Source organism: Haliaeetus leucocephalus, unplaced genomic scaffold (assembly GCF_000737465.1).
Source record: "Haliaeetus leucocephalus isolate CR32 unplaced genomic scaffold, Haliaeetus_leucocephalus-4.0 Scaffold173, whole genome shotgun sequence".
NCBI classification, from domain to species: Eukaryota; Metazoa; Chordata; class Aves; order Accipitriformes; family Accipitridae; genus Haliaeetus; species Haliaeetus leucocephalus.
This window is the reverse complement of record NW_010972609.1, coordinates 8,778,180-8,805,419: the sequence shown is the minus strand read 5'-3', so window position 1 is coordinate 8,805,419 and position 27,240 is coordinate 8,778,180. Positions and strand designations below refer to the sequence as shown.

General features: G+C 43.6%; 1 protein-coding gene across 1 annotated transcript; it reads left to right on the top strand.

The window, feature by feature from the left end:
• Positions 1–4,197: 4,197 nt before the first annotated feature.
• MICALCL (MICAL C-terminal like) lies at positions 4,198–26,807 on the top strand. Its single transcript, XM_010563915.1, has 7 exons — positions 4,198–5,458; positions 13,521–13,615; positions 15,655–15,747; positions 17,693–17,786; positions 24,266–24,365; positions 25,609–25,682; positions 26,623–26,807. The coding sequence occupies exons 1-7, from the start codon at positions 4,198–4,200 to the stop codon at positions 26,805–26,807; spliced, it is 1,902 nt and encodes a 633-aa protein (XP_010562217.1).
• The last annotated feature ends 433 nt before the right edge of the window (positions 26,808–27,240 follow it).

Genomic DNA, 27,240 nt, shown 5'->3' with positions numbered 1-27,240 from the left:
TCTATATTTAATCCACTTAATATTTCGTTACAAGAATTCATATGATCATCAGTCACATGAAAGAAAAATCTGTCTCCTCTTCAGACTTATTTCCCAAAACACATATGTTTCATAAACAGCACAAGGTACGCAGCCAAGGAAAGGAAATCAGTGTCATGGTTATATTGGCTGAAAAGCTCAGAGCAGGATATTACCTTTCAAAATCTTTAATCCCTGCTGCACAGCCACAGGGAACGCCACGCTCTTAATTTATCTTGGTCACTTGGAGTAGCTTTTGGGCCAAGCAGATCATGATATTGCCCTAGGGAACTTTGGTTTTTTTAAAATCCTGTCTTGAATGTGAGGCTGCAAATACGGGTTCAATGTCTTGGTGGGAACAAAACCATTACCTCTGTGAAAGACGGCGAGCTGTGGCTTTGCGTGAAGCAATGTTCTCACATGTGCAGGCCCTGTCCTAAACCAATGCATGCCCATGAGAGCTTAGTGGGAAGTAGTTCTCCCTGCGGGCATGTGCCGTCACCCTGCAGACCCCTGGGCTGTGGGTTTTATGCTCTCATCGGCTGTCGCTGCTGCAGTGGTTGCATTTCCCTGCGGTGTGCTGAGCCATGACATTTGTCTGTGTCAGGAGGCTCAGGGCTTCAGTGGATCAGGCTAAACCCCCCTGGCTCACTTACACAGGTGATAGTGAGATTTTTTTATCCTAATTCTGGATTCCCATGTTTTCCCATGGCTCAATTCACGTTACAGAGTATAAAGGTCAGCCCCTGGTTGCTAGTCCCTGCAGGAGTTCCTTAACGAATGCCAGTGTATCATTTCCCTCCGTTCTTGACCGAATATAACAAATTGCATAAAGATTGGGAACGAATAGGTGAGGCATGAGAGGAAAGTTGGCCTCTCTCCCTGGCTTGCCTTTTCTGAAGTCCATGTGCAGGAACTGTCTTCTCTCTCTGGTGTGTTGCTTTTGTCCTTATGCAGCTTTTAATCCCTGTGTAGAAGAACAAAGTTTGCTTTGGGGACCTTTGTGAGTTTCAGAACTAATAATTGGGTTTGGGATTTAATAATTCAGCTGTAAATATACTTGTCATGTTATAGCTTGACATGGTAATATCTTGGCTCAGGGATACTTTTGTTCTGTCCAAAGATTATTTATTATGTAAAATTCCCACAGGCACAAATGTTAGAGACTTCTCCTGACTCCCTTCAGGTGCAAGTTACCTCCCTACTTTTTCTTCCAGCAGGTCTAAGTCTGTCTGTGCTAGTTTTGGTTCAAGGCCTTTAGCAATTTTTTACGTTGCCTGATCCTAGGAGAGCGCCCAGCACACTGCCCGTTGGCCTGGCCTGGGAGACCGCAGGACTATTTGCATCCTTACTGCCTGCAGGTGGTTGCATTTCCCATTTCTCTCCCATTCTGACGGACAGCCCTCTCAGAAGTCACCCATTTTCTTCGTTTCTCGGAACTACCCAGAGCTTCAAAAGTCACTGGTTGTTTTGACTGCCTCTGCTTTTAAGGCCTGGAAGCCCTCTGAAGAGGGCTGGTTTTCCCAAAAGTTTCCTGGAACTCAAAAGCTGCTTCACTACATCCAGCTGAAAAGTGGAAGCAGTTCAGGTCTGCCGCTGAAAACGTCAACATGTGTTTGGCACAACATGCACACACATGTGAGTGAGGCCATAAACTTCATTTCTGTAGGGCAGCTCTTGAGGTACAAATGTATCCAGGTGATTGTTTAACTTTCTACTCTCGTTCTTTACTTGCAAACTTTATTTAAGGCAAAACCAATACAAATGTGATGGTAAAATTTGTGCCTTTGGCAGGTTTCCCTCTACTGTCCAGCAAGAAACCTGGGCTACACTGGAAGGACAGCTCAGCCAGCTGTCAAAGTGGTCCTGGAGAGGATCGGTCCCAAGCACAGGTACGAAGGAGAACCAGGCAGAGCAGAATGAGCGTAACTACTGTTGGGGCCTGTCTGCTGTCAGCAGGCTGTCTGAGCATCCTCTGCTCTTTCAAAAAGTTTTGGTCCTCACAGTAACCACTACAGTTGGAGTTATGCCTGTGCTGTATGGAGGGAAGAGGCTTTGACGCTCTGATTGATATAACCTTTCCAAAATCGTGCGGCTAAGTCATATTTGCCGTGGGACTCAGACCTCGATTGCACTGAGAGTTAGGCACTAATCTGTTGTATCAGTCAACACGCAGGCACCCCCACGACACCCTTCCCTCGCAGCGGGAGGTTTAGCTGCCACGGGGATTTCCTTTGTGCCACAGTTTCTGCCCAAAGGAGAGGAAATCCTTCGAGCCTCTGTCCACTGGTGCTCCCGAGCTGGCTGTCGGTCTGTCCGTGTGCTCACGGGGCTGGATGGAAGCGCGTGGCATGTTGGGCAAGGGCCACGGGCCACCAGCGGTGGGGGGAGAGGGTATCACGTCTGAGTAGCTTAAATGCCACTTGATCGCTGTGCATCACTGGGCAAAGGGCAAGTGCCAGCACCGGCCTTGGAGAGCAAATCTGGGAGCTGAGGTAAGGGCTCGCGTAGTGCCAGCCATAGGAAACCTGGCATAGGAGACTGGGGATTTCAGGCCGTTACAGCCCTTAGACATAGGTGTGCCTGTGTCTAATGCTTACTCCTTATATCCGCTGGGCAGAAGACTTCTTTTCTTGATTTGCAGCAGGCCCTTGGCTCCACACTTCCCACAGCTCAGGACCCTCTTCAGCTTCCTTCAGGACCTAGGATTTCCATTGTATTTTTTGCTTTTTTTAATTTATTTTTTTTTCAAGGCTGAGGAAGGGTGGGCCTGCCATAAATGTAGCACAGCAGCAGAAGTCGTGACTGACCATCGCAAGCAAAGGGCAGCACGTCCCCAGCACTCAGAGCCAGGAGGAACAGGGACCAGCCCATGTCCCCCATGTCCCAGCCTGTTGTCCTCATCCTTGGGTTAAACATGATTAAAATTGCTTGGCCTCAGGGTCTGCGTTAGCAAAAAATCAAGTCTTCCACGTCCACCGTGGCAGTTGAAATCCGGTCCAGGACAATAGGGCCAGGAAGGGAACGTCCCAGGGGAGCAGAGCTGCACAATGCTGCCTGGCCACGCCACGCACCAGGAGAGGTGTCTCCGTGCAGCTCCCACTCTGTAAGCAGTGCTTACCGGCCTTTTTCTTACTCTAAAGAGAGAGGCTTAAGAGGGTGTTTGTTTGTTTATTGGTGTTTCTCATGTTTTTCTATCTGAGATCCTGGCCAATATTAATTTTAGTCCTCAAATACAACTGTGAAACAGGGAGTAATCATTATTGCCTTACTTCTGGTGCTCCTGGGAAATGAGAAGTCAGATTAACGGTTTCACCCGTGTGAATTCGGGAATCTGGCACATAAGTGGAAACAGGAATTGAACCTTCACACCATCCGTTATCACATAGCATTGAGGATGAAATGCCTCCCTTTTAAGAAGGAAAAAACCCCTCTAGTTTTGGTCTGCTGGCTAGATAATGTGGGCATTTATCCTTGTTACTATCTCCAGCAGAATTCTGTGGCTAGAGTAATGAGTTTAAATCTTCACCAAAGTAAAAATAATCATGAGAGAGAACTAATTGAATTGTTTAAAACTACCGTCTTGCATTTTACAGTCTTTTCTGGTTCACTTCATTCATTCCTACCTGCACTATATAAGCATGCAACATTATAAAAACAGTTAGAGAGAATGAATGATGGTCTCTTGTGCTTCATCTAAGGTGATGCAACTGGAATGCACACGGGAGAATAGAGCAGATCTGCTCTTGTTTATTTTCCTGTAGATAGGGCTGTTTCTTTCTAGGGAAAACATGGTAGGCAATTCATAAAGATATGACAGATTCTTAGCAGGAATAACATTATTTTTAGACTACTAAAATTTCCAGTAGTATTAGATCTCCGCTCCTAGAGGAATATTAGCCCTTTAGGGAGAAAAGGTTTTCTTCTTATTGTATTATCATCTACATATGTATGTGTGTATAAATTAAATATTATGTTTATTAGTATTACATTAAGATTAAAATTGATTAAAATATTACATGAAATAAAAGATACACTCAACTGTATTTTTCTACCCCAAATATTATCTTTTTTTCATGCACTTCACAGCTGGCTTCTTACAAGAAACCACCAGAAGTTACAAGAGGACATTTCAAACCCCACAGCCCAGTATTTCAAAGAAAAGAAAAAGCCAGAGAGATGCCTGAAGCCATCCATCTCTATGTGCCCCATTGTCCTTTTCAGAGCAGCACCAGAGGTTCTCCACGGACCCCTCCTGGGAATGGGACACTGGCTGCTGATTTTTCCCATCCTGAAGATACAGATAGTGACGTGGGGACACACAGAGCCCAGGGCTGGAAGGAAAAACCCCAGAAATATACCTCTGAACCAGAAGATTTTAGTAGGAAGACAAAAGTGCTGTCATCTCTGGATTTGAAAGAGAAAGACGGCAAAAATACAAGGCACCCAGAAGAAAAGCTTGAGCAAGAATTGAAGGAGGCAAAGAAGAGGCTGGTGCTTTGTACTCAACAGCGACCCTTGTGTGATTCAAACAGGATGGACTTAGGTGGAACCAGACCAGGGTATCGAAACAAAGGAGTGCTGTGGACCTGTGAGGAGAAGGATGCTGACTGGAAAAAAGATGTGGTCAAACTGTCTGTTTGTCCTGTGCCTCTCTTATTTGCAGATGATGCTCCACCAGCTTTGCCAGTTAATACAAAAGATGCTCTGAGGAGTCCAGATGCAGTTGCCAGGGAGCACACAGCTGGCCAGCCGAAATCACCACTGAGGCTCATAGCCAATGCTATCAAAAGGTCCATTTTGGAGCCTCTAACCTCATCTCCAGAAGGACTAAAGCAGGACTCGGACAGCAAAGTCAAAGCCTCTTCAGAACAAACTTTCTTCAGCTTTCCCAGTACTCCTGCCTATTCCCTAAGCCAAAGGAACAGTAACAATAACAGAGCAAATAACACTCAGCCACAGCAGCTTAAAGTAGGGGAGTGGGCAGGAGAATATTTAGGAAATGGGAGCCCTTTCTCAAATCCATTTAATTTTTCTGTCGGCTCTGAAGAGAGATCTCTAAGCAAGGAGGTATCCTTCCCCGTCTACAGTTCTCACGCCAGGCCTTCCAAGACAACCGGTATACCTCAGAAATCATCTTGCACTAGGATGGAGGATGTCCCAGGACTCCTAGAAAAGTTTACCTTTAAAGAGACTCCTCCAGGGGCTCCCAAGGATGACATGTTTATTTGTAATGAAAAGTACCTCCTTCTTTCACCTCCAGAGCCCAAGAACACCTCCAAGGACAATCTGGATGACTCTGCACAGAAGGGTAGTCTTGGGTTGCTCTTTGATAGACTGAGAAGTAAAGTTCATGACAGAGAAAGGAATTCCTTTGTGTCATCTCTGCCTTTCATGAAGGACCGTTCTCCAGAAGACAGGCTATGTTATCCTTCCACAGGTGAGGACCTGAGTGGAATTATTTTTATTATTCTTAAATGATGTTGATGATGTAATAGCACTTAACATTTAAAAGACCCATGTCTGATCATGCAAACACATTGTTGTATGTTACATTTCACTTATAGTTACTTTCTACACAGGAAGTCTTAATAAATCTATTTTTTAGTTAAGGTTTAGGAGTTTCTGCTGGTTTAAAGGAGCAGAGCAGATTTGCAAGCAGAGCGCAGCTCGCTGCACCCAAGTTTGGTCTGCTGCTCGCTGCTGTTCAAATGTGTTCGGGTCAGGAAAATGCACTCGGTGAGGTGGAAGGAAGATGGAGGCAGAGTGGGATGCTGTGCAGAGCAGCTGCTGCTGTGACACTGAGCGTGTTGTGGAAAGGGGAGTACAGCCGGCAGGCCGAAGGATGAGCCCCACAAACTCCAGTGCAGCGTGAAGTACATTTGCTACCCTTTCCATGAGGAGCTCAGAGACTGAAGAAATATGGCTGCGATAGCAAGAAGCTTTGCTTTGTGTATGTGCTTTCTCAGCAGGTGTCTCTTCAGCTCTTTCTGCTGTTGTAGTGACCGAACTCTAGACATACTTTGGGGAGCTTTGCAGTGTCATTAATATCCCCTTGTCTTTTATCTGAGAGGAGATAGCACCTTATTGACCTACTCTGACCTATTTGTGAGGCTATCTGGGCAGTGATTAAAAGGCATCAATTTTCATGTTTGCTTGCAAGAACAAGGTTAGTATTAAAATTGCAGATGAGCCTAAGAAATATTGACGTCAGACAAAGAGCAATCTGAGTGATCTGAGCATAGGCTCAGAAGGAATTAAGTGCAGCACTGTTCCAGGTATGAAATATGAGGTATGAGAGCTGCACCCACCTGTCTTTCTCTGATCCGTCTTTCCACTAGCCCACTGCAGAAAGTCGGTTATTTAACTAAATAACCTATTGAATTTTGTTGACATACCTTTTGTTTCTTACCTTATTAAATTGCAACCCAAACTGTAACCCCGAAATTGCCCCTATGCTGCACTATTAAAATAACAATCTGCATGTAAAACATGAAGTCACTGGAATCTTCCCAGTGAGCTGCCAGATCCTTTTTGTATCCTTTCTGCTTCAGAAGTACTGCATACTGTGAGGAAGATGTACAGTATATATGAGACTTGATCTGATGCTCGTTGAATCGACAGAATAACTCCCGCTCTCATTCCTGAACTTTTGGATCAGATTCTTGGAGCATCCTTTATCTAACAACTTGTAAAATCAGACATCCCCATTGAGCCAGAGGATGCCAAGGACTGCACTGAAGCCACAGGGAGCTGCTAGTGTTCACACTTGTCATGCTGTGGTCTCCAACAGGAGGCTTTTTCTGAGCCTATACCTAGTCATCACCCATCAACTAAGGCAAGCTGACTTGCTCTTAACTAGATGTATTACAATAATTAATACATTGTGTTCCTACTAAAATGGGAAAAGTTCATGTCAGGTTTGAATAATACTATACTTTCTTTTAAGTATTTTGAAAACCGTGCTGGTTTCATATGTGTTGCATTCCTCTGCTGTGCAAGCCAGAAGAGGAATTACTAATTTATTACAATTATTGAATGTAGACATTGCAAAGTCTGTTCAGAAGAAAAAACCGCAGCTTTGATCTAGCCATTTGCCCAATAATCTGTCGTCTTCAACGTTTCAACATTGCAGCTCCCTGAACTTTTTCAAACATCCATATTTGAGTAAATCAAACTGATGAAGAGCCAAGTTCTGCTTGGCTCTCTAGAATGGCATTTCTGTCTTGTATTGGCACTTGTCTGAGGCCCAGGCTTGGCAAATTTCAGACATGATGACGAGCTTTAGCCCATGTTACATATCATTATTCTTCTCTCTTGAAATTTACCGTGAATCACAGAAAATTTCTTTTCTTTAAAGAAAAAAAAATACTCCCAGCACCTTGCAGAAATCAGTTTAATGAGGCTCTTTCTCATACTCCTCTTGGCTCTTTGCAGTAGGGCTTTTCTATCCTATTTGATGCCAGGCAGACTTGTCCTGTGCAAGTATGGTTGGTCTAACATTACACTGGTGTTTTCTGCCTCAGTGGGCTGTTTTGCTTGTGGAGCCAAAGAATGAGCTGGGTGATAAAAGTCCATGGGCTTGAGATGAGAGTGGGCAAGCTCATTGAAGAGAAATCCACTGAGGATTAACCAAATGCTTAGAAACCTCTTCCAATTTAGAAAGCTCCTGAAGTAAAAAATGCTTGGAGGCTGGACGAGTGTTAAAAGGAGGAGTCTCGTATGACCACCCGGTGCCTGTAGTGTTCCTTTAGATATCCACTGCTGGAGACAGACTAGAAGGACCTTCTGTCTCACCCTACACAACTACTTCTGTGTTACATTGCTCATCTTTCCCTACAGCTTATCTTAGTTACTTCATCTGCAAATACATGTCCAGATGTCTTTCCTATGCTGATGACTTCTGCGTTTCAGACCCAGGTGTCTGTCCAAACTAAAACTATATTCTGTCCTTCTGTCATCTCCTGCCAAGTGTTCAGCTGCCAGCTGAAGCTCAGCATGAGGAAACAGAGATCTTAATTAGTCAGCAGGAGATTGCCTGTCACTCAAACTTATGCCTGAAGTTACACCTTCCATACAGATCATTCCAGTTCCTGATATCCAGACCTGGTCTAAAGACTTTCTGGCTAACACTTTCTCTCTGTTCTGTAAGAGCTGTTCCTCAGAGCCACCTGGAAATTTTGGGCTGTGCAGAGATCTGGCTGCACAGACTACCTGTGTGGGACCTAGGACAAATCTTACTGAAGGAATGGGGGTTCATGCACTGATTTCAGTAAGAGTTTGGTCTAAAAAAAACCCAAAAATCCTATCTGAATTTGCCTGTAGAATATACAAATGTCCCCAGATAGCCACACTGGAGTTTCTAGGTGCAATTCCAGATTTTTTTATTTGCTGCACAAATATCTTTGAGGCTTTTGTCCTTTGATTCCTCCTTTGGGTTCCAACCTGCAGTTTAAAAAGAAAAGAAACCCAAAACTTGATCAATAAAATCAATCAATGAGATGTCTAACTGATCTCTCCTAAGCCTACTTGCCCTTTTGAAATTCAAAAAAAATGCCAAAGTGCTGTGTTAGTTATAAATACTAAAAATCATTAATAACACAGAAAAACAACAGTAAAAAAAAATGCTAAGCCAGGTTGTATGAGAGAGTTGCAGTCAGCAGAGTGTTTGTAATGAGACGCAGTAGTGGATCCAGGGTTTAGGTTGCTCTTGGCTTATGGACAGACCTTTTGGAGACCAGCCCACAAAAGTGGTTGGTTATTGGCAGATGTTTGGGACTCAGGAGTTGCTTCTTGATAGTGATGGAGACGTGGGAGGAATATTTCTGTCCCTGACAGAGTAGGAATCGCGTGATAACATCCTTAGAATCGTCCCTTAGATGAGGTGAGAGTTGTTACAGCTCAGTTTGTGACTGTGTGTTGTTTAAATGGCTTGCACCATTAAGCAGAGCTACGAATTCAGCTGATGAGAAAATTAGATGTGTTACGATCTCTGCTGGTTTTGTGCACTTTTAGATTGAAAAGGGATTACTTGCAAATATTTTGGGTCCATACACGGTTCCCATTACTGCATCTTTGTACTGCTGAAAGCGTGTGTGTTTGCAATATTCTTGGCAGCTGAACTGACACTGTCATTTCGGTGATTTAGTATTTTAGAAGGGGAACTGAGGCACTGCAAGATTACATTATGTGCCACATGAGAAACCCATGGAGAAGCAGAGATGTGAAGCCAAATAGCCAAGCCCACTCTTGATTTCTACTGGCCTTTCTCTTCATCTCCTACCTTGTGCCAATTCCCCTCTGGTTTGGGACACCAGTGCCCCAAGAGATATGTGTGACTTTGCCTCTCTCTTTTGTAAAACACCGAAGTACTTAAAGCGGTCATGATTAACTCCAATGACCTTATAAAAATATGCAATCTTGGACATTTACAGAGGAAGCCAACAGATTAATATATAACATCATGTTATAAAAACAGTTCCTGCTCCAAGACTTTCTGTGTATTTAGACTACAGTCATTACTGTGACACAAAAACACCCCAGGAAAGGGAGGTGAGCTGTGACATGCAGAGTGACAGCAGTGGTGGATTTCCCTATACATCTCCAGGACAATCAGCAGTGCTCCCATGTCCCGCAGAAGGTATCACCTTCTTCGCCTCTTCATAGGACACCTCCCTCTTTGTTCAGGGAACCTCAGGTTTCCTGGGAAAACCAGTACCTTAGGGTTATATGTTAAGGGAGGGCTTCTCAAAAGCACTGGGCTTTGGTTCAGTTGATCCCTCAGAATACAGCAAGGGTTTACCACTGATGGCATTCAATGGCAGCACACTTAGGCCAAAGCAAAGGGTCTTTGAGACTCACCCTTGGATTACCAAGCTGTAACAAACTGGCCGTAGGAAGGAATTTTAATTTTATGGATGTAATTTTTCTTATCTCTTATGACATACGCATATGAGGATACCAAGTCCCAATATCAAGAATTGGAGGTTTCCTCCAACTTTGTACTTTGAAGAGTATTCTGTGACACTGTCAGATTCAATAACAATAATAATTAATACTCAGTTTCCTGTGATTTGACAGCCGTAAATCAGCTATGCTGGAAAGGGCTCTTGACCAAACTCCTAGCAGCTACTGTCAGGTAAAAATCAAGAATAGATTAATAAAGATTTCAGAAATATTTGTTCCTTTCCCCTTTATAATTAAGAACTAAAACTATGGCTGACAGTTCCTTGTGATCCAAAGTCGTGTTAGCTGCGGAGGAAAAGCTCTAGAATAACATATGTTAATTTGGAAGTTACGGAGACGCTGGAGTACTTAAGAAATAAGTAATAAATATCTCATTCCTTCAAAATGGGAGTTGGCTGGAGAGAGAAAGCCCAAGTCTAGAAATGTTGAGTTAATATTTGGAAAAAAATGTATGTTTTTGAGATCTCTTCTGTAGCTATCGAGCTGTAAGGCTTGTCATATTTGGAGTAGACAAATTATTATTATCTAACTTTACTATTGCAGTTCTAAGATTCAGATTTAAATGACCCAGTAAGTGTAAAAGTCCGTAAGGTGAACATTTTTATGTGTGAACTCCTTGTCCAAATCCTCACAGCTGGTGACTAAATTCTGCCTATCCCACCCCTTTAGAGATGGGAAGGATTAATGCTCAGTTGTCTATAGCAGAACACATAGATGCTGTGACACGGAAAAGTGGTGGGGTTTTTTTATTTTGTTGTGGTTGGGGGTTTGTTTGTTTGTTTGTTTTTCTTCAAAAATAAAATAAATTTGTGGTATTTTTCTTAGCTCTGCATAAAGGAAGTTCATTCAGTGAGGTAATTTCTTACTATGCTTGTTACAGTTGTCTCGAAGCTGAAATTTGCATCTGGTGTACATTTTAGAGTGTATTTCTGATCTCTCGCCCAAGGATATAGCCAAAGAAAAATCGTTGAGCAGAGCACCGAGTGGCTGCCCTTTTAATGTTGAGAGAAATGCACTGTCCCACTGTTTCTATATCCCTGAAATGTGGCAGGACCACACATCTGGGAGCCAAAAACCTGTATTCTCATCCCAGTTCTGTCACACTCTGCTGTGTGTTTCCAGGCACCTCCTTGGAGCAGCCCATGCTTCAATTATTCATATCATGTTAGCAGAGAACATCAGCGCTGTGAAATGTATATGCAATAAATGTGACAGAGACCGTAACTGTTGATGCGCACAGGTAGATCCATCAGATGCCTCATCACTGGGTGGTTTCACGTGGTCCTTTGTCCTGTAGGCTTCTCAGGTGGAGGCAACGAAGGACGTTGCTGATGGCAGTCGTGGCTGTTGTCTCACAGAGCTTTGGGTACCGCATCTCTTCAAAGGCTGAGCTGTGTCGCAGCAATGTAAATGGCTTTTCTCTGCAGAGCAAGGTGCAAATACCCGGCTCTCCGTAGCAGATAGGCATCGTAGATGTCATGAATCTATTCCACGCACAGACATCAGCTTCCTAGCGCTCAGGAGATGGCTCTTGGAAGTCCTTGGGGAAGTCATTGACCCTCTTTCTGTCCCAGAAAAGCAAACAGCTCCCGAGTCACCCCCCCGAGGAGGAGGCAGGTGCCCTTGTGTTACGGCAGGCTGCTTTTCCTCTAGACCTTGTAACGCTTTTTAAATTATTGATATCAATCAAAGAGGAGGACACGGGGAAGCAGTCACTTATTCCCACAGCTGGGAGAAGAAAGGGAGCGTGTAATTGCTTGTGTTTCCAGGCCTGCCGGGCTGTTGGGTTTCCCGCTTGCATATTATGGAATTGATTTCACCGGCAGCCTGACCCGCAGGGTGGTTACTGCAAACTTTTGGTTGCAAGAGGAAAAGCCACACAGGCGAGTTTATTCCTCGAAAGGAATAGTAACTGTGATACCCCCGTGCCTTCCTCCACCTCCTCACACGCTAGGAAAAGGGCCTTATGGCCGACCGTCCCCACTGGGGGCCGCGGCGTGGGTGGGTGGGTGGATTCGCGCTCTGGTCCGCAGAGCGCGGGGCAGCGCGTGCCGCTGGCGGGACCCCAGCGATCCCGAGCCATCGGAGCGTCCCCAGCAGGCCAGCAAGCAGGAGCTGCGTCCCTACTCCAAGCGCTGTGCGGCGGGGAGGTGGGGGTCGGCAGACGTGGGCAATTCTGGGCAGGGGAATCACCCGGGGGAGCGGAGAGTCCCTGGCGTTGCTGGCAGGGCTACTGCACCTCCCGCTGCCCAAGGACGTGTCGGCTCCACTGGACCCTCTGAGCTTGCGGCTTCTTTGACGCAAGGACGGGGTGCTTCTAAAATTGAGACCGCCGACAAAAATCAGAATTTCTGCCTCAAATCGCTTGCATTTGCTTTCATTGCTTTACCGCCTGGGATGGGCAGGTTTCAGGGATCCTGATTTTTAAATTAGGGCTTGAGACAAAAGTCCTACATCAGGAGTGGGATCCCGGACAAGGCAAAGAAGAAACATTTACACTGGGAGAATGGGAAGTGATTTTAATCTGAATACAACTTGCACACAGAAAGCCAACCGTTACCTCGCGGATATGAAGAAAAATGGCACTGTTAGCTTTAAATAATGTACATTTCCAAGATGCTGCCCAGCTGTTAATCATTAACCCTGTAGCAGGTTGAAGCATAGAGACAGATGTTCCAAAAGCAATTTTATTTTCTGAAATAAAGAGAAAGAAGCTATGAATTGGACAAATTAAGAAGAAATTCAAATATTTACACCCAGCTGAAACAAGATGCTGGAATAACAGGCATGATAAAATTGCTGCAATTAAATGTAATTTAATTTATAATTCTGAAAGCATGCTTCTTCCAAAGGCAGCCTTTGCGTTTTCCTTATGGAGTGCATTGTTATGATGTATGGATTTTCCTGACTTATTATGGCATTCTAATCAGCAGTTCAATGATGTGATAATATTCCTAAAGCAGAAAAATAAGTGACGTTTGTTTAGACATAATTAATGAAATATTTATGTTGCATGAGGCTGTGTGATAAAGCCTTGTTCTCTTAGTCCATTTGCTTCTGATTACATTTGTGATTTTTTTATATGACCAGACATTCTGACGCCAACTATTTTACACTGAGCAGATGTCATGTAGTAAAAATGGGTGCCAGATGCTACAAGCCACATAAGGGTAATTTGTTTAAGAGCTGGCTCAGTCTTTTTGCATTCAATTACACTGTATAGTGAGCCTTATACAATCATTTGAGTAATATGGCTAACTTCAGATATACATTTTAATGAACGTTGAGTGCGTTCAGAACAGCAAGCTACATGCAGGGTGCTCAAGGAATTAATTTATTTGTATGTGATACCGGAAAAAAATCAAATATACCCAGACAGAGTTTTTGACAGGGATCAAAAATTTAATTAATGCTGTCAGCCAAATTTCCAAATTGCTCTAGGTGCTGCTGATTAGAACCCAGGGCAGGTGCAAAATGTCTGTGTAAGTAAAGAACAGTATTTTTTGCTTCACTGACTGTTTTGTTTCTGCATTTAGGATGTGAACACCTACCTGTCAGAAAACAAGCTATCGAGTATTCTACTTCTTCCTCCGATGACGAATTTGAATCCAAGCATTCGTTAACACACAAGGTAATCTTGACTTGGAAACGGAAAGAAATTTCCTCAGTTGGACTGTATTTAAGATTCATCGTATGATTTTGATCCAAAACATACAGCAATTTCTCAAAGTGGGGATTGGAACGTTTTATCAGTGGAGATTACGCGTCATGGGGAGAAAATACATTAAAACTCTTTAAGACAGATGAACATCAAAATTTCTTTTTCCTCTTTGGATCTTTAATTCCCTCAGGTTACACCAGCGTTGACAGAGGAGGTCTTAATTTGACAAACAGACATGTTTCACTGAAACCACTGTGAAGCTGCATTCTTAAGTGGCCTTAATATGTAGCCCAACAAGCAAACTATTGAAAAAATTAAACCAAACAGATGCAGATTTCCCTTAGGGAAATGCAACTTCATTTGAGAGGCACTACAGGCAGGTTGTGTGGAAACCGCTGTGTTTCATCCTGATCAGCACGACTGTGTGGGCCACGAAGTCGCACCCGGCCCCGGCCGAAAGGGCCGGCTGCGCGGCGGGCTCTCCGAGCCTCGGCTCGGTTCCTGTGGCTAGCAGGAGCCGTGGGGTTAAAGCACCAGTGAACTCTTGATACCCAGCTCTCGTGTGAAGAAACAGAGCTTTTATTGCCTGAATAGCTCATCAGAAATGTGTTTACCTCCTTCCTGTGGAGGGGAAATATCAGTAAGTGGAATTAATAGTACGAGATGGCCCTTTGATTTGTTGCCTTTGAGGGGGGAAAAAAAGGAAAGCGAAGCAAAAGGCTGCCCAGTATGCTGAAAAAACATCTGAGCTGAAAGCTAAGTGGGGCTTTCAATAGAAACCCAATTGCACAGCTCCAGAGGAACCGAAGTGCCACAGGGCAGAAGCGCAGCAATGTGTGGTGGCACGTCCCGCCAGTGGCTCTGTGTCAGGATGCGCTGAGATGTCAGAATTCATCACGCATCTTTCCTGTTACAGGAAAGACAATCTGTAGGGAGATAATGTTATGGGGAATTAAATAAAGTTTAAACAAAATAGAGAAAAGAAGGGCGATGTGGGAGAAAACTGGATAGGAGCAACTCCCGGGCGCTGGGGCAGCCGCAGGGACAGGCAGGACCAGGCAGCGGGAAGGCAGCACTGCCGGGGCAGCTGCCAGAAATGGGGTGAAACGCGGGCGTTAGCAGTGATTCAGTTCTGATGCATGTTCCCCGCTCAGCTTGTTTCTCTCGCCTGCCTCCTAGCACCTCTTTCCATACCAGTTCTGGCTGCTATTTTGCCAGTACACCATTTGTCTCTGGCAAAACTCGGTGGGAAAAAATTTTAGCGGCTTCCTGGCTTGTTGGTTTTTTAATCATCTTGTCTATGGTGCTCGTATATTCTGTCTCTTCCAAAATGGGAAACCCACAGCCCTGCAGCACTTCTAGATAGCTTGGGTCAAGAGCAAGATGGCTCAAGTGCAGGCGGTTCCCTCAGCCAGCCCAGCAGCACCCCAGGGAAAGGCAAAAAACCTCCGTAATGCAGTAGAGAAATGGCACTGGGGAAGGTTTTGTAGAGCTTCAGGTAGTGTCCTATGATGGCTGTTTCTTTCGGATACGTCCCTCTTACTGTGGTACAAGTGATCCGAAGTGAATTTTTACTTAGCAGCTACAGCAATAGAACTGGGTTGAGTTTCTTTAAACTGATGCTTCCTCCTGCCTGTGCCTGGCTTCTTCCCTGATCATGGTGATGTCTGCAGAAGCCACCAATAGTGGTATGTTGCATATAGTCAACTTTGTGATTCATACGTTTTTTATTGATAGACACAGCTCCCGCTCGCTTAGGGTTGCAGTAAGAGCTTGTAACGATTTAAAGTCAATGAAAATACTCCCACATGAATATTTTCATTTCGGTTAGGTTGCCCCAAGCACCCTGCGGTGGCTCACTTCGCTTTGAGCGGGGGAGTCGGGTTAGATGATCTCCAGAGGTCTCTCCCAACCTCAGTGGTTCTGTGATTCTGGGGAAGGTTTGAGGAAACCTTTAATGGTGTACTTATGCTTTGATTGCCTTTTTTTTTCCTCTCACCCTTTTGTAGGCAAAAAGAGCTCTCAGAAGGAGAAGGAAGCAGGAGAAGGAGACAAAGCAATTGATTAAGCAAGAGGAGCTGAAGAGGCTTCACAAAGCACAGGTGAAAACCTAGCTCGCAGATGTCCCATTTGTCTCCCAAGAGTGACTAGCGAGGACACGGGGCACGCAGCGTGGGCTCTGTACCTCCCCTCGCTCCTCGCTGCGGCTCACTGCCTTCTGGGTTGAAGTCCCCCCAAACCATCAGGAGCAGGAAGATGTATGTGGCAGGGTCTCGCACCTCTATATGTGACAAATCCACTTGTGCCCCAGGAGATCATCATAATTTTGTAATTGTGTGTGAAAAACAAGTGACTAGCAATAAGAGAAGAATACACTGGAGAGAGAGAGAGAGAGAGAAAGAGATAGAAAGAGCAAATAACATCAGCCCCCGAGAATGTAAGAAATTCAGATATTACCCCTATATGCTACAGGAGGGTATGAAAATACAGTGATGGTTTTTATTGTCTCTCTGCCGTAATGAAAGTGAACCATTTTATTAATGATGCAAAGCCACTTCACTTTATAGAAGCCCTGCTCTTCAGAAAATGCTGGAAAAGCTCTGGGCTCTGCTAATGCTTTATTATTTCCAATTACTGTTCAAAGATTTGGGAATGCACTTCTGCACAACTTGATCTCAGACTGTGTTGTCTCAGTTGTCAAAATTTTCAGGTTTATCTCTTTCACTTAGCACACATACATATCTATATGCATACACCCACACCCACCCACCCACCCCTTAATGGCTTATGTGGCCATTAGCACTTTTTGTGTGTTTCTGTACTGTAGCATAGGGTAGAGCTAGATTTAATCTCATTAATTCAGGTTGTAATGGTAATCAAGATATGGTAGTGAGGGAAGAAGGCTTTTTGAAGGCAGAGTTGTCCATCATCTTCTGTTGTATTACTATAGCAGGTGGATAGTTTTGGTTGGAGTTTCTACTTGCTATTTCTGTACCAATATTAAATTAAAAAAGAAAACTAGTATGTTGTTTTTCAGATGTGAATCTGAAATCTCTGTTTTTGTAGACATCAGTGCTTTTGCAAAATGTATGACTGAAAAGGAGAGTAATTTTGTGTTTGAACCAGACAGTGGATTTTAGAAAATGCTAATAGCTATCCATTACTATAAAATCTGTGACAGAATAAAACCCACGGGGAAAAAAATCATATCTTATTTAATCCGAAGCAAGAGCAACTATGTTATAGTTTTTATCTGAGAATTGTAAATTATCTCAAGGTAAAATTGCACGCATACGTGCCTCCTCGTATCTTATTGCTTTGTGGAACTAATCAAGTCCAAACTTCTTGAACCATCTTTCATGTTTGTTAGGCTGTTGCTGAGGGCTTGGCTTGGTATGCCCTAACACAGCCTGAAATGGAAACTGCTGAGCATCTATCTTTAACAATTCGACCTTTTAAGGTTTTTTATGCCTATTATCCACATGGCACCTCTGAAAATCTTATTTAAAAAGAGATGGACCCATGAATGTAGAAGTCCTTCCTGAAGTGCCACTGAATTATCACTTCTTAGCTATTAGACCCTTTCCTTCCTGTGTCAAAGGCTTGTGGAATATGAAAGCAAAACAAATAAGAAAACCCCATGGACAACAAAATAGCTAGCAAAGCTTTCTAGCTGTAAACCTTCAATATTTATATGAGCTTTATTCATGTAGCATCTCGGAATATGTGCCTCTCAGTGTGTAAGGTGTTGACTTTTCACACCTTGCGAGACACAGAAATGTTCTGATCTCTGTTTTACATCAGGAGAGCTGAAGTTCAGAAAAACTGAGGTTCTTTTAGTACCTACGATACTTACCCACATAAAAATGTGAATAGATACCTAGTGGAATTATTAAATTGCCTAGGCACCTAATACACTCAATGAGTTTGCAAATTCCATGACTCCTCCAAGACCTTTTCAAGCTGTTTCTCTAACCACTGAGGCCATCTTTTGTCTCTGAATTTTTAAGCTATGTCTGTAGCTTTTGTATCATTACAATTTTGCAGGCAGTCCAGCGCCAGCTAGAAGAATTGGAGGAAAGACAAAAAGCTCTGGAGATTTTCGGTGTCAAACTGGAGAGAGAACTAAGAGGAGAATCAGGTAAATGAAGCAGTGTTTCTTTGGTTGGTGGTGGGTTTTTTAACCTTTTTCAAAGCAGAGGGGTTTTAATGATTGTCATAGAAATAAACTTCAGTGCAAAATCTGAAATCATAACTGGAAGGACAAAAATCATTTTTTACCCTTTTCCTCAAACTCTGTTAGCTCAAGCACCTTTACGCTGAATGCTATGAATTTTCTGTTGGTCATCACAGATTTGGAATTATTTGCCTCGCTATTGAACCTGAATCTACATTCCCTCTCTGTTTTTTTTAAATCCCATCCTGAGCTTAATTCCATCTTCTGGAGGGAAGCAGTGAGGTTTCCAGGAGCTGTATCTCAGTTACCAAGCCAGCAGCAGCCCGTGCCTAGTAACAGAGTCCTTAATGACTTCTCCCGGAGTGTGAAATGCCATTAATACGATTAGAGCCCGTGGCCATGCTATAGCAACAGCAGCATGCAGGCACACAGACCCAAACTACACCGCTTTTTCCCCAACGGGTAGAAGATAAAACGCGGACGTCGTCCTGTCCCGGGCCGGAGGCGAGGTTTTCCCTCGCCTGAACCAGCAGTCCCGAGCACCCAGGACTGCAGCACCCTCCCGCCAGCCCAGCCTTGCCGCTGCTCCCCAGCACGCGTGGGGTGAAGCTGGGGGGACGTCCCGCGGAGGGCTGGGACAGCTGGGGGCTCCTGCCAGGCTCCCAGTGGGGACGGGAGTGTGAACCGCGCGCGTGAGGGGCTTCAGAGGGGGCCGCGGTTCTGTGCTGAAGGGACTGTGCCCAATGTGTCTTTATTTATCTCTGTTTTAGAAAGCTGAACCTTGTGCTTTCATGACAGGCAGTTGCACAACACCGAAAACCTAGATGTGTTTTGGCACCTGATCTTGTTGTCTTAGCTAGGCAACCCAGCACAATCTCTACATGCTGGCTATTTTAATGCCATATTTCTTAGCAGTTATTGCCCCTATTCCAACACTGAACTAATCCGTTCAGCAAGAGAGCGTTTGCCCAACCTTTTACATTTATTAACTAATTTCCTATAATTGATAGTGCCAACCTATTTCAAATGTTATTTAAAAGGCTAGCATCTGTTTTTCTTAAATGGAAACATAACCTTTTATCAAATGACATTCACCTTACTGCCTGTGAGGAAGTCTGCTAAAAAGACTTTGAGGATTTGCAGTGTTAGCTTTTTTCTTTACTGCCAAGTTGTATAAGGGTGGTTGTTTTTTGGAAACCTCAAGAATACAGAGGGACAAGAGGCTTCTAGCTCTTGGGATAGACACCGAATACCAGGATAAATGGCCTAGAGCCACCTCTTGTTTTTGCTGTTTTGACAATCACATTTCCTAAAGAAGGCTGTCTGCCAAGAGATTGATGCTTCTCATTCTCTTTCCATCCTTAGTAATTGGATTGCCCTCATTAAGGTGAAAGTACTATTTTTTCTCCCTGTTGATTGTTTGTGTGTAGGTGGCCAGTTACAAATAGGGCAGATACTGAAATGTAGGATGTTACTGTCTCTGAATAACTCTTCTGGTGCGAAAGCATGAAGCTGTAAGTTTCCCAAAGAAAATGTGAATGCTTTGTTGCTTGTAATAACATACATGTAATGATGCAGGAATTGGTGAGTTTAATACTCTGTTCAACCTTCTTAAAAATAATGAGCATTGTTATTTAATGAATGACTAGTGTTTATTAGGTTAAGTTGTATTTAAGCAGGTCTGCGCTTATGCAATTCAAGTGATTTAATAGGTATTATTAAGGTAATTAGAAAACGATCACAGTTCAGCAATAATATTGAGCTGCAAAGGTTGTGAATAACCAAATTTAGAGACAGGCCTGCAAACACTAGTCTTCAGTGACATTTACGCAACTCTCCTCTAATAATTCTGTAAGCCTGGGGTGAATGGCCCCTTTGTTAGGGGGAGTTATTCATTAGCTCCTCAACTGAATTAGAAGAGAACATGCGTGGGTGCGAAACAACTGCCATGAAGACTGATGAGCAAAATGAGGCTTTGATGATCTTCTAATTGTAGTGACAACAATTCATGCATTTTAAAAAAAAAAAAAAGAAATAATATCAGTCCTATGAATAATTTTTCATGCCCGTTATTCCCTTTATTCTGGTTCAAAATACCAAATAATAAATCACTGATGTACCGTTGCTTTGTTTTCCACTGACATTTGTGGAGGCTTATGGAGATCTTCTGCCTACAAGAAAATACAGAAATAAAAATCTTGAAACACATTTGCCACTGAAATTAGCATAACCAAAGCAGTTGACTAAACAAATCATGTAGAATGATGGTAAAGAGGAAAATCTGTGTTGAGAGAACATTAAGAAATCTCTCCATGTTTTGGAAGATGAACAAATATCTGCACATGTTGCAGCTATTTTTTTATTTCATAAGGAGCATATCCAAGGTTTCTCAGACCTTTCAACAGAGTCAAAATAAATCAGTTAAAAACCTGTAGGAATAAGGAATATGAAGTTTAGCTGTTCCTAAAAAGGTGCAAACTGGCCGAGCCCCTTTTACTGTGTGACTGCTGTACGGAGGGACAGCGTAGCATCACTCTGGAGAACAGAAGGTCGAGGTTTGGAGAACAGTATTCGGTAAATACTCCTCTCCAGCCTGGCATTGTCTCAAAAGTGAGGAAAATAGAAACAGCTATGGTGTAATTAGAAGAATATCTGATTTTCAAATGGGAGCTAGGTCAAAGGAGACTTGGGTAAACCAGGAGGAAAGTTTTGCTTTAGCAGTGCTTTAAGAAAAAGCCAGCATGGCTCACAAAACAAAGTCACAAATTGTTTTCCCTCTAACCTTTGAAAAGATCTGTCGTACTGCGTTACGCAAATGACTTCATTGGCTTGTTCTGCCCTTGGAAGGCATAAAAGCACTCCATCAGACTTAAATAACTATTAACATTATTATTAACAAACATTGAGAAGTTCAGGGACAAAATGCCCCTGGGGACACTTGGGGGGCATTCTGTGGGATGGAGGAGGAGGCAAAACAAGGGCTATTTTTATTTCAGTTTGCACTGAGGATTTTGCGAAAATGAGCGGCATTTTTGCAAAGTGCATTACACTTTGCTTACCTCAATCAACCTATGATACATAGTCTTTTATTAGGGATATAGAGATTTTAAAGTGTAAAGAGGAAACATTAAAAAGAAGAATATTTTTGCCTAATCAAGAAAACAGCAAAAAGGGAATAGCAACCCTCTGTGTGTGTGCAGGACATACACATACCTGCAATTGCAATGTTTTTACTGACAGTAAGATAGATCAAATTTTGATGATAACTTCGTGTCCTGGTTTCAGCTGGGATAGAGTTAATTTTCTTTCTAGTAGCTGGTATAGTGCTATGTTTTGAGTTCAGTATGAGAAGAATGTTGATAACACACTGATGTCTTCAGTTGTTGCTAAGTAGTGTTTAGACTAAAGTCAAGGATTTTTCAGCTTCTCATGCCCAGCCAGTGAGAAAGCTGGAGGGGCACAAGAAGTTGGCACAGGACACAGCCAGGGCAGCTGACCCAAACTGGCCAACGGTGTATTCCATACCATGGGACATCACATCTAGTATAGGAACTGGGGAGTGGGGATGGGGAATCGCTGCTCGGGGACTGGCTGGGTGTCGATCGGCGGGCGGTGAGCAATTGCCCTGCGCATCATTTGTACGTTCCAATCCTTTCATTATTGCTGTTGTCATTTTATTAGTGTTATCATTATCATTATTAGTTTCTTCTTTTCTGTTCTATTAAACCATTCTTATCTCAACCCCCGGGTTTTGCTTCTTTTCCCAATTTTCTTCCCCATCCCACTGGGTGGGGGGGGAGTGAGTGAGCGGCTGCATGGTGCTTAGCTGCTGGCTGGGTTTAAACCACGATGCTTCGGATAGTGGCATATGAAGACATAAGGCTCTGAATACTGATGCTGCATCCCTGCATTAGATCTGTGAAAAGCCACCGTTGGCATGTCCCAGCGAGAACTGCTCCAGCAGTCACTCTGAGAAGACATTTTTTATCACCACTTGCTGACCTAGAAGGTCCCACAGGAACACATCCATTACCGCCAAGTTTTAATGGAATCGGGCAGAAATCAGACCAAGACTGCTCTTCCCTCTCCTGCTGCTTTATCCTCCCGTTTCATGGTAACTGCAGACTGGGGACAAATCCTAATGAGAAATCGCAGAACTGCACCTAAGACAGCGTGACTCCTGTCCTCCGTGTGGGAGCCCATGTCATTCCTCCGACGCTGGCAGGAGGTGACCCAGGCTCTCTGGGATGACAGTGCCTGGTGAAGGCAGGCAAATGGGCTGGTGATCCCAAACACCCAACAATTTCCCTCCTGCTCAGGAAGATTGCTAAAGGGCTGCACTGGGTGAGATCATTACTGCCCAAAGGAATCATAGAATCATTTAGGTTGGAAAAGACCTTCAAGATCATCGAGTCCAATCATTAACCATGCCCCCTAAACCAGGTCCTGAAGTACCCTGTCCACTCACTTTTTGAATATCATCAGGGATGGTGACTCAACCGCTTCCCTGGGCAGCCCATTCCAATGTTTGACAACCCTCTCAGTAAAAAAAATTTTCCTAATATCTAACCTAAATCTCCCTTGCCTCAACTTGAGGCCATTTCCTATCACCAGGCACCTGACAGAAGAGACCAGCACCCACCTCACTACAACCTCCTTTCAGGTAGTTGTAGAGAGCGATGAGGTCTCCCCTCAGCCTCCTCTTTTCTAGACTAAACAGCCCCAGTTCCCTCAGCTGCTCCTCAAGACTTGTGTTCCAGGCCCCTCACCAACTTGGTTGCCCTAACCAAGTTAGTGAGGAGATGGGCTTTAAACTTCTGTTCTGGAGTGGAGTCAAATCCTGGCTTTGACGTTAAAGTGAGGGACAGCTGAAGCAGTAGATGCAAGAGGGTAATTCCTCAGGTTGAGAACAAAGCATGTTTCAAAACTGCAACAGAAAGGCATCCAAAACACTGCTGAACTGTCTAGGACTCTGGCTACCTCTTCACCTGGTAACCTAGTTTAATGATACTCTTGTAATTGTCATCTCTGGAGCTTGAACCTGAGAGCTTTGGGCTTAAATTTCAGCACTCTCAGTCATCTGAAATAAAGGTGCAGTCCTCTTAAAGTAGGAGAAATCACATAAGTCTCCATCCACAGAAAATAGCTAGGCTGATTTATGGGGTTTTTATGCTTGGTTGTCTAGCAGCGTGGTGCAAGGACTGAGGAGGAGAGCGCTGTGTTCCCCTGCCTGCTGGCAGCACCTCCTTCTGCTTTGTCCCAGGTCCGGCTGTCCCTGCCTCCAACACGGGGCTGCAGCGTGGTGGGGCGTGCGACTACCACGTGCTGAGGCAGGAGCAGGGGCTGGCTCTTGGGTTTGTGCTTCTGAAGGGGTCAGCGTGTCACCTAAATTGTTGCCTCAAGCTGGAGTACTGTAAGATATTTGCTTCCTACAAGTGATCGCTATTTTGTGGCAACAGATGGCGGATGGGCAGAGCAGATGTTGTGGGAGGTGTGTTTGCAGTGCCATCGCTGCTGCTGTAATTCTGCACCAAAGGTTGGTGGAGTGGTTTTATTTTGTGAAGAAAATGAATGGAAAATGTGAAGTGATGAGCGTGTCAAAAAAGGACAGTGAGGAAAAGAAATGCATATGTGCTCTGACTTGCCACTTGAAAACACACAGGGTTTCTTCATTGCCAAAGATTTTTGTATAGATGGCATTTTAGGAGCAGTAAAGGCCCTCACCTGGTGAAAGAGAAATCTGTCCTGCTCTTCAGCAAGGCAGAGTCAAGCTGTGAGCTCTCTGAGAGAGACCATCTCAAGTTTCATGTCTGTATAGTGCCTACCAGTGATGCCCTAGCCTGAAGTGTTACAAAACCATGCAGTAATAATACATTTGTCCTGTCCCACAGCCTTTCCCGTCATTCAAAGCAGATGCAGATTTAGAGGCCAGTTGGCAAATGAATGAAAATTTGTAGAGGATTTGATTGTGCGTCTGATGCCCACTGGAAGCAGGGACTAACTTGATACTTGCCAGCATGTACATCCTGAAGTCAGATTGTGTTAATGGGATATCTGTTTATACATATAGTTCAGCTGTTGGAGTCCAGTATCAACAGAGAAACTATGTTATCAAAGGCAGGACTAAGAGAAAGAAAAAGTGCACATGAAAAAAAGAAAGTCTATATGATTATTTGAAAGAAAAAACTTAACTTCCAAAACAAAAGTAGTTTTAAATCTAATGCATCTTTAACTGCAATAAACTACAACATACAACCAAATGTAGACGGGAATGTTATACGTATTTTACCCAGACATTACAGATATAAGTTACATACAGCAAAAAAAATCTACATTTGAACTCACCTGGGCTTACAAATGAGGACTATTTAAAGTGAACTTAAGTGGTAAGAGCACTGGAAGGAAAGCTGATAATGCACACTTAAGTCTCCTATTTTAAACAGATTCAGGCATGAAGGATGAAACTCAGATGCTACATGAATGGTTTCAGCTGGTCCTGGAGAAGAATAAATTAATGCGTTATGAGTCTGAACTCCTGATTATGTAAGTAAGGACAAGCATTAGTACTAAAGATGGGGAGGGGAGAGGAGAAAAGTGTATTCACAATACACCTGAACACCTCGCCGCGTGCTGCAGTTTGAGACTGTCATGGAATAAACGTACCCAGAGTAGCTACAATCTGTTTTGAACACAGATTTTAGGTTGAGCCCTCCTAGTCCCTCCCTCCCACAGTGGTTCAATTATTTCAATCCTACATGATACTCTAAACGATAGAGCACATAGATGCTCTGCCTTTACATAATGTGGGTCTAATGAACACTTGGGCACTTTCTCCTGTGGAAGAAAAATAGTCTGACAAATTTATCTCAGTTTTTATTGGGCATAGGAGAAAAGATCTAGGAATTCACTACAGCAAAGAAACAAGCAGATACACCAAGCAAACAAAAACCACCTCAGATGCCACTGTTTGTGGCTGATGGAAACAATATTGGCTGTAGCGCTCTCACCTCGCCTCTGTGGAAATGCACTCAACAGATGGGTGGAGGTGACTCTCAGCTATTTTCTCCACTATTTCTGGGCAACGTGGGAAAGCGATGAGAGCTGCAGCAGTCATGACTCACCCCTGGATTTCACACCAGTGCAGGCTGCTCCTTGCCAGTTATCGTTTCCATATCACTTAGCCCCCCATGCTGTGTGCAGGGCTCCAGTCCAGCCACTAGCTCCAGCCACTCCCCAGTTTCTCCCCAGCTGTGCTGATGCTGCCAGGGACCAAACCTTTTCTTTCCCCTTCGGTTGTCCTCGAGTGTTGTGGTAGCAATGCCTCCTGCTCGCACTGCCTGCAAAGCAGAGTTAAAAACGCAAAAGCAGGCCGTTTTTAGCACTGCGGGACACAAAACGTTGTTGTCTGGATGCGCTCACACGTGTTCATTCCCTTGCCTCAGGACCTGTTCCTGTGCAGAGGGTCTGGCGGGGCCCTTCGTGTGTGGGAGCGTTCAGTCCTATTCGGAATCATGTTGTGGGTACCTCCGACAAAGCACAGCTGGTCAAAGCCTTAAGTGTTGCGATGTATGAGGGAGCTTAATCTGATACATAGCGCAAAAGGTGGTAGTGGGACTTCTGGTGTTGCTGTGGCAATATAGGCACAGGCAAAGCTTTTAGCCTTGACTGCCCATGAGGAGAAAATACTGGACAGAGAGCACACGGAATTTCTTGGTTGAAATAATATTAACATATGCGTCTCTATTGAAAAAAGCTTACTCTTCAACATGCTTTTTATTGTACCTAGAGCCCAAGAGCTAGAACTGGAGGACCACCAAAGCAGGTTGGAACAAAAGCTGAGGGAGAAAATGGCCATTGATGGTAAGTCAAAGGGGAGAGTGTGCTCCAGCCCACAGTGATGGACCATGCCCATATGAGCCCCTGCTTGCTCCACTAAGGTCTAGAGTGGCTGAGGCTCTTCCTCCTGCGCTCTTCTGCGAGTGCAGCTCGGCCAGCAAAACACAACTTGTGAGATCTTCTCGTCTGACTTCTAGTCAAGACAGCGAAGCTAACCCGTCCAGTTTTACACTGAACTGGATCAGAAGCACTCGCACATGTAATTCCACTAATTGTGCTGTGCAGGCAGCAACATCCAACTAACATGTGATGATGAGCAGCAAGAGAAAGTAATTTCTTCCACCACCTACCTAAACACAAAAGAGGTTATCTGCTTTTATGTTAAATGTAGCATTACCGGTTACTGTGGTATTTTGGAACTGCTTTTACGTACTTGGGATTACAGTTTGGGCTTGTCCTTTCATTTGGTATTAGAAAAGAGAGCATGGGAAGGAGGAATGCAGGGAGAAGGGGGGGGTTACAATAGCACTGAATACTCCAAATATCCTGTTGTGTTCTAAGCATGTGGATTGTGAGTGATGGCAGTTTTCAATACTTTTTGTGAAAAACACCTTCCATTTTCTTACAGGTACTGCATTTCATGGTTGGGCTTTTTACCTTGTATAAACTAAATTCAAATTCCAGCTTAAATGTTTTTACAAAACAAGTAGTGCTCTTTCTACTCCTTCTAGTCTAAGTTTTGCTAAAAGATCTACTCTAGACATTAGGAGCCTTAATGGTCAACCTTAAATGGCCCAAATGCAAGAGATATTTTCCCTGAGCTGTAACATGAAAAATATTAACTGCTATTGAATTCATTTGTCATTGACTATAATATTAATTCAACCTGTACACCAACAATTAAAATGCAAAGCATAACAACAGAGTGATCTGGATTTTAACCTCTTGTTTTGTGATATTTTAGACAGCCTTAAAGATGACATGGATCTGAATGAGGAAGATGAAATTTTTACTGAGATGATGAAAGTGGTTGAAGAAAGGGACAAACTCGTGTCTACCTTAGAGGAGCAGAGAGTGAAAGAAAAAGCCGAAGACCAGCACTTTGAAAGCATTATATTATCTAGAGGCTATCAGCTGAGCAGGATTTAAACAGCCACATGCAAATAAACATGATTTCAGCAACATCTGTAATCATGGAGATACAGTCTTCTGAAAAATGAAGGAATTCAAATTTAATATCAGTTTATTTGGGAAACATGTTGTTTTGTTATCAAAAGCTCATAAGCAGTTCTTTTGCTCATACTGGAGTGAGTCATGTCACTATCAGCTTAAAGGATCACCGAAATAGAGAATAGGACTGAATTTACCTGTCTGATGGGCATCAGGGTCTGTGAAAGGGAAATCAGAGCTCTGTTGTTTTCTTGGAATTTTATTTTAACGCCGAGAATAGAGTTCCTGAGAAACATGATGACATAATTTAGTATTTTTGAGATGGCATTGCTTCCATCTGTCTGAATCTGTATGTGGTTTTGTTAATATTTTGGCACAGCCAACCCATGTTGAACTATTTAAAGGTCAGAAA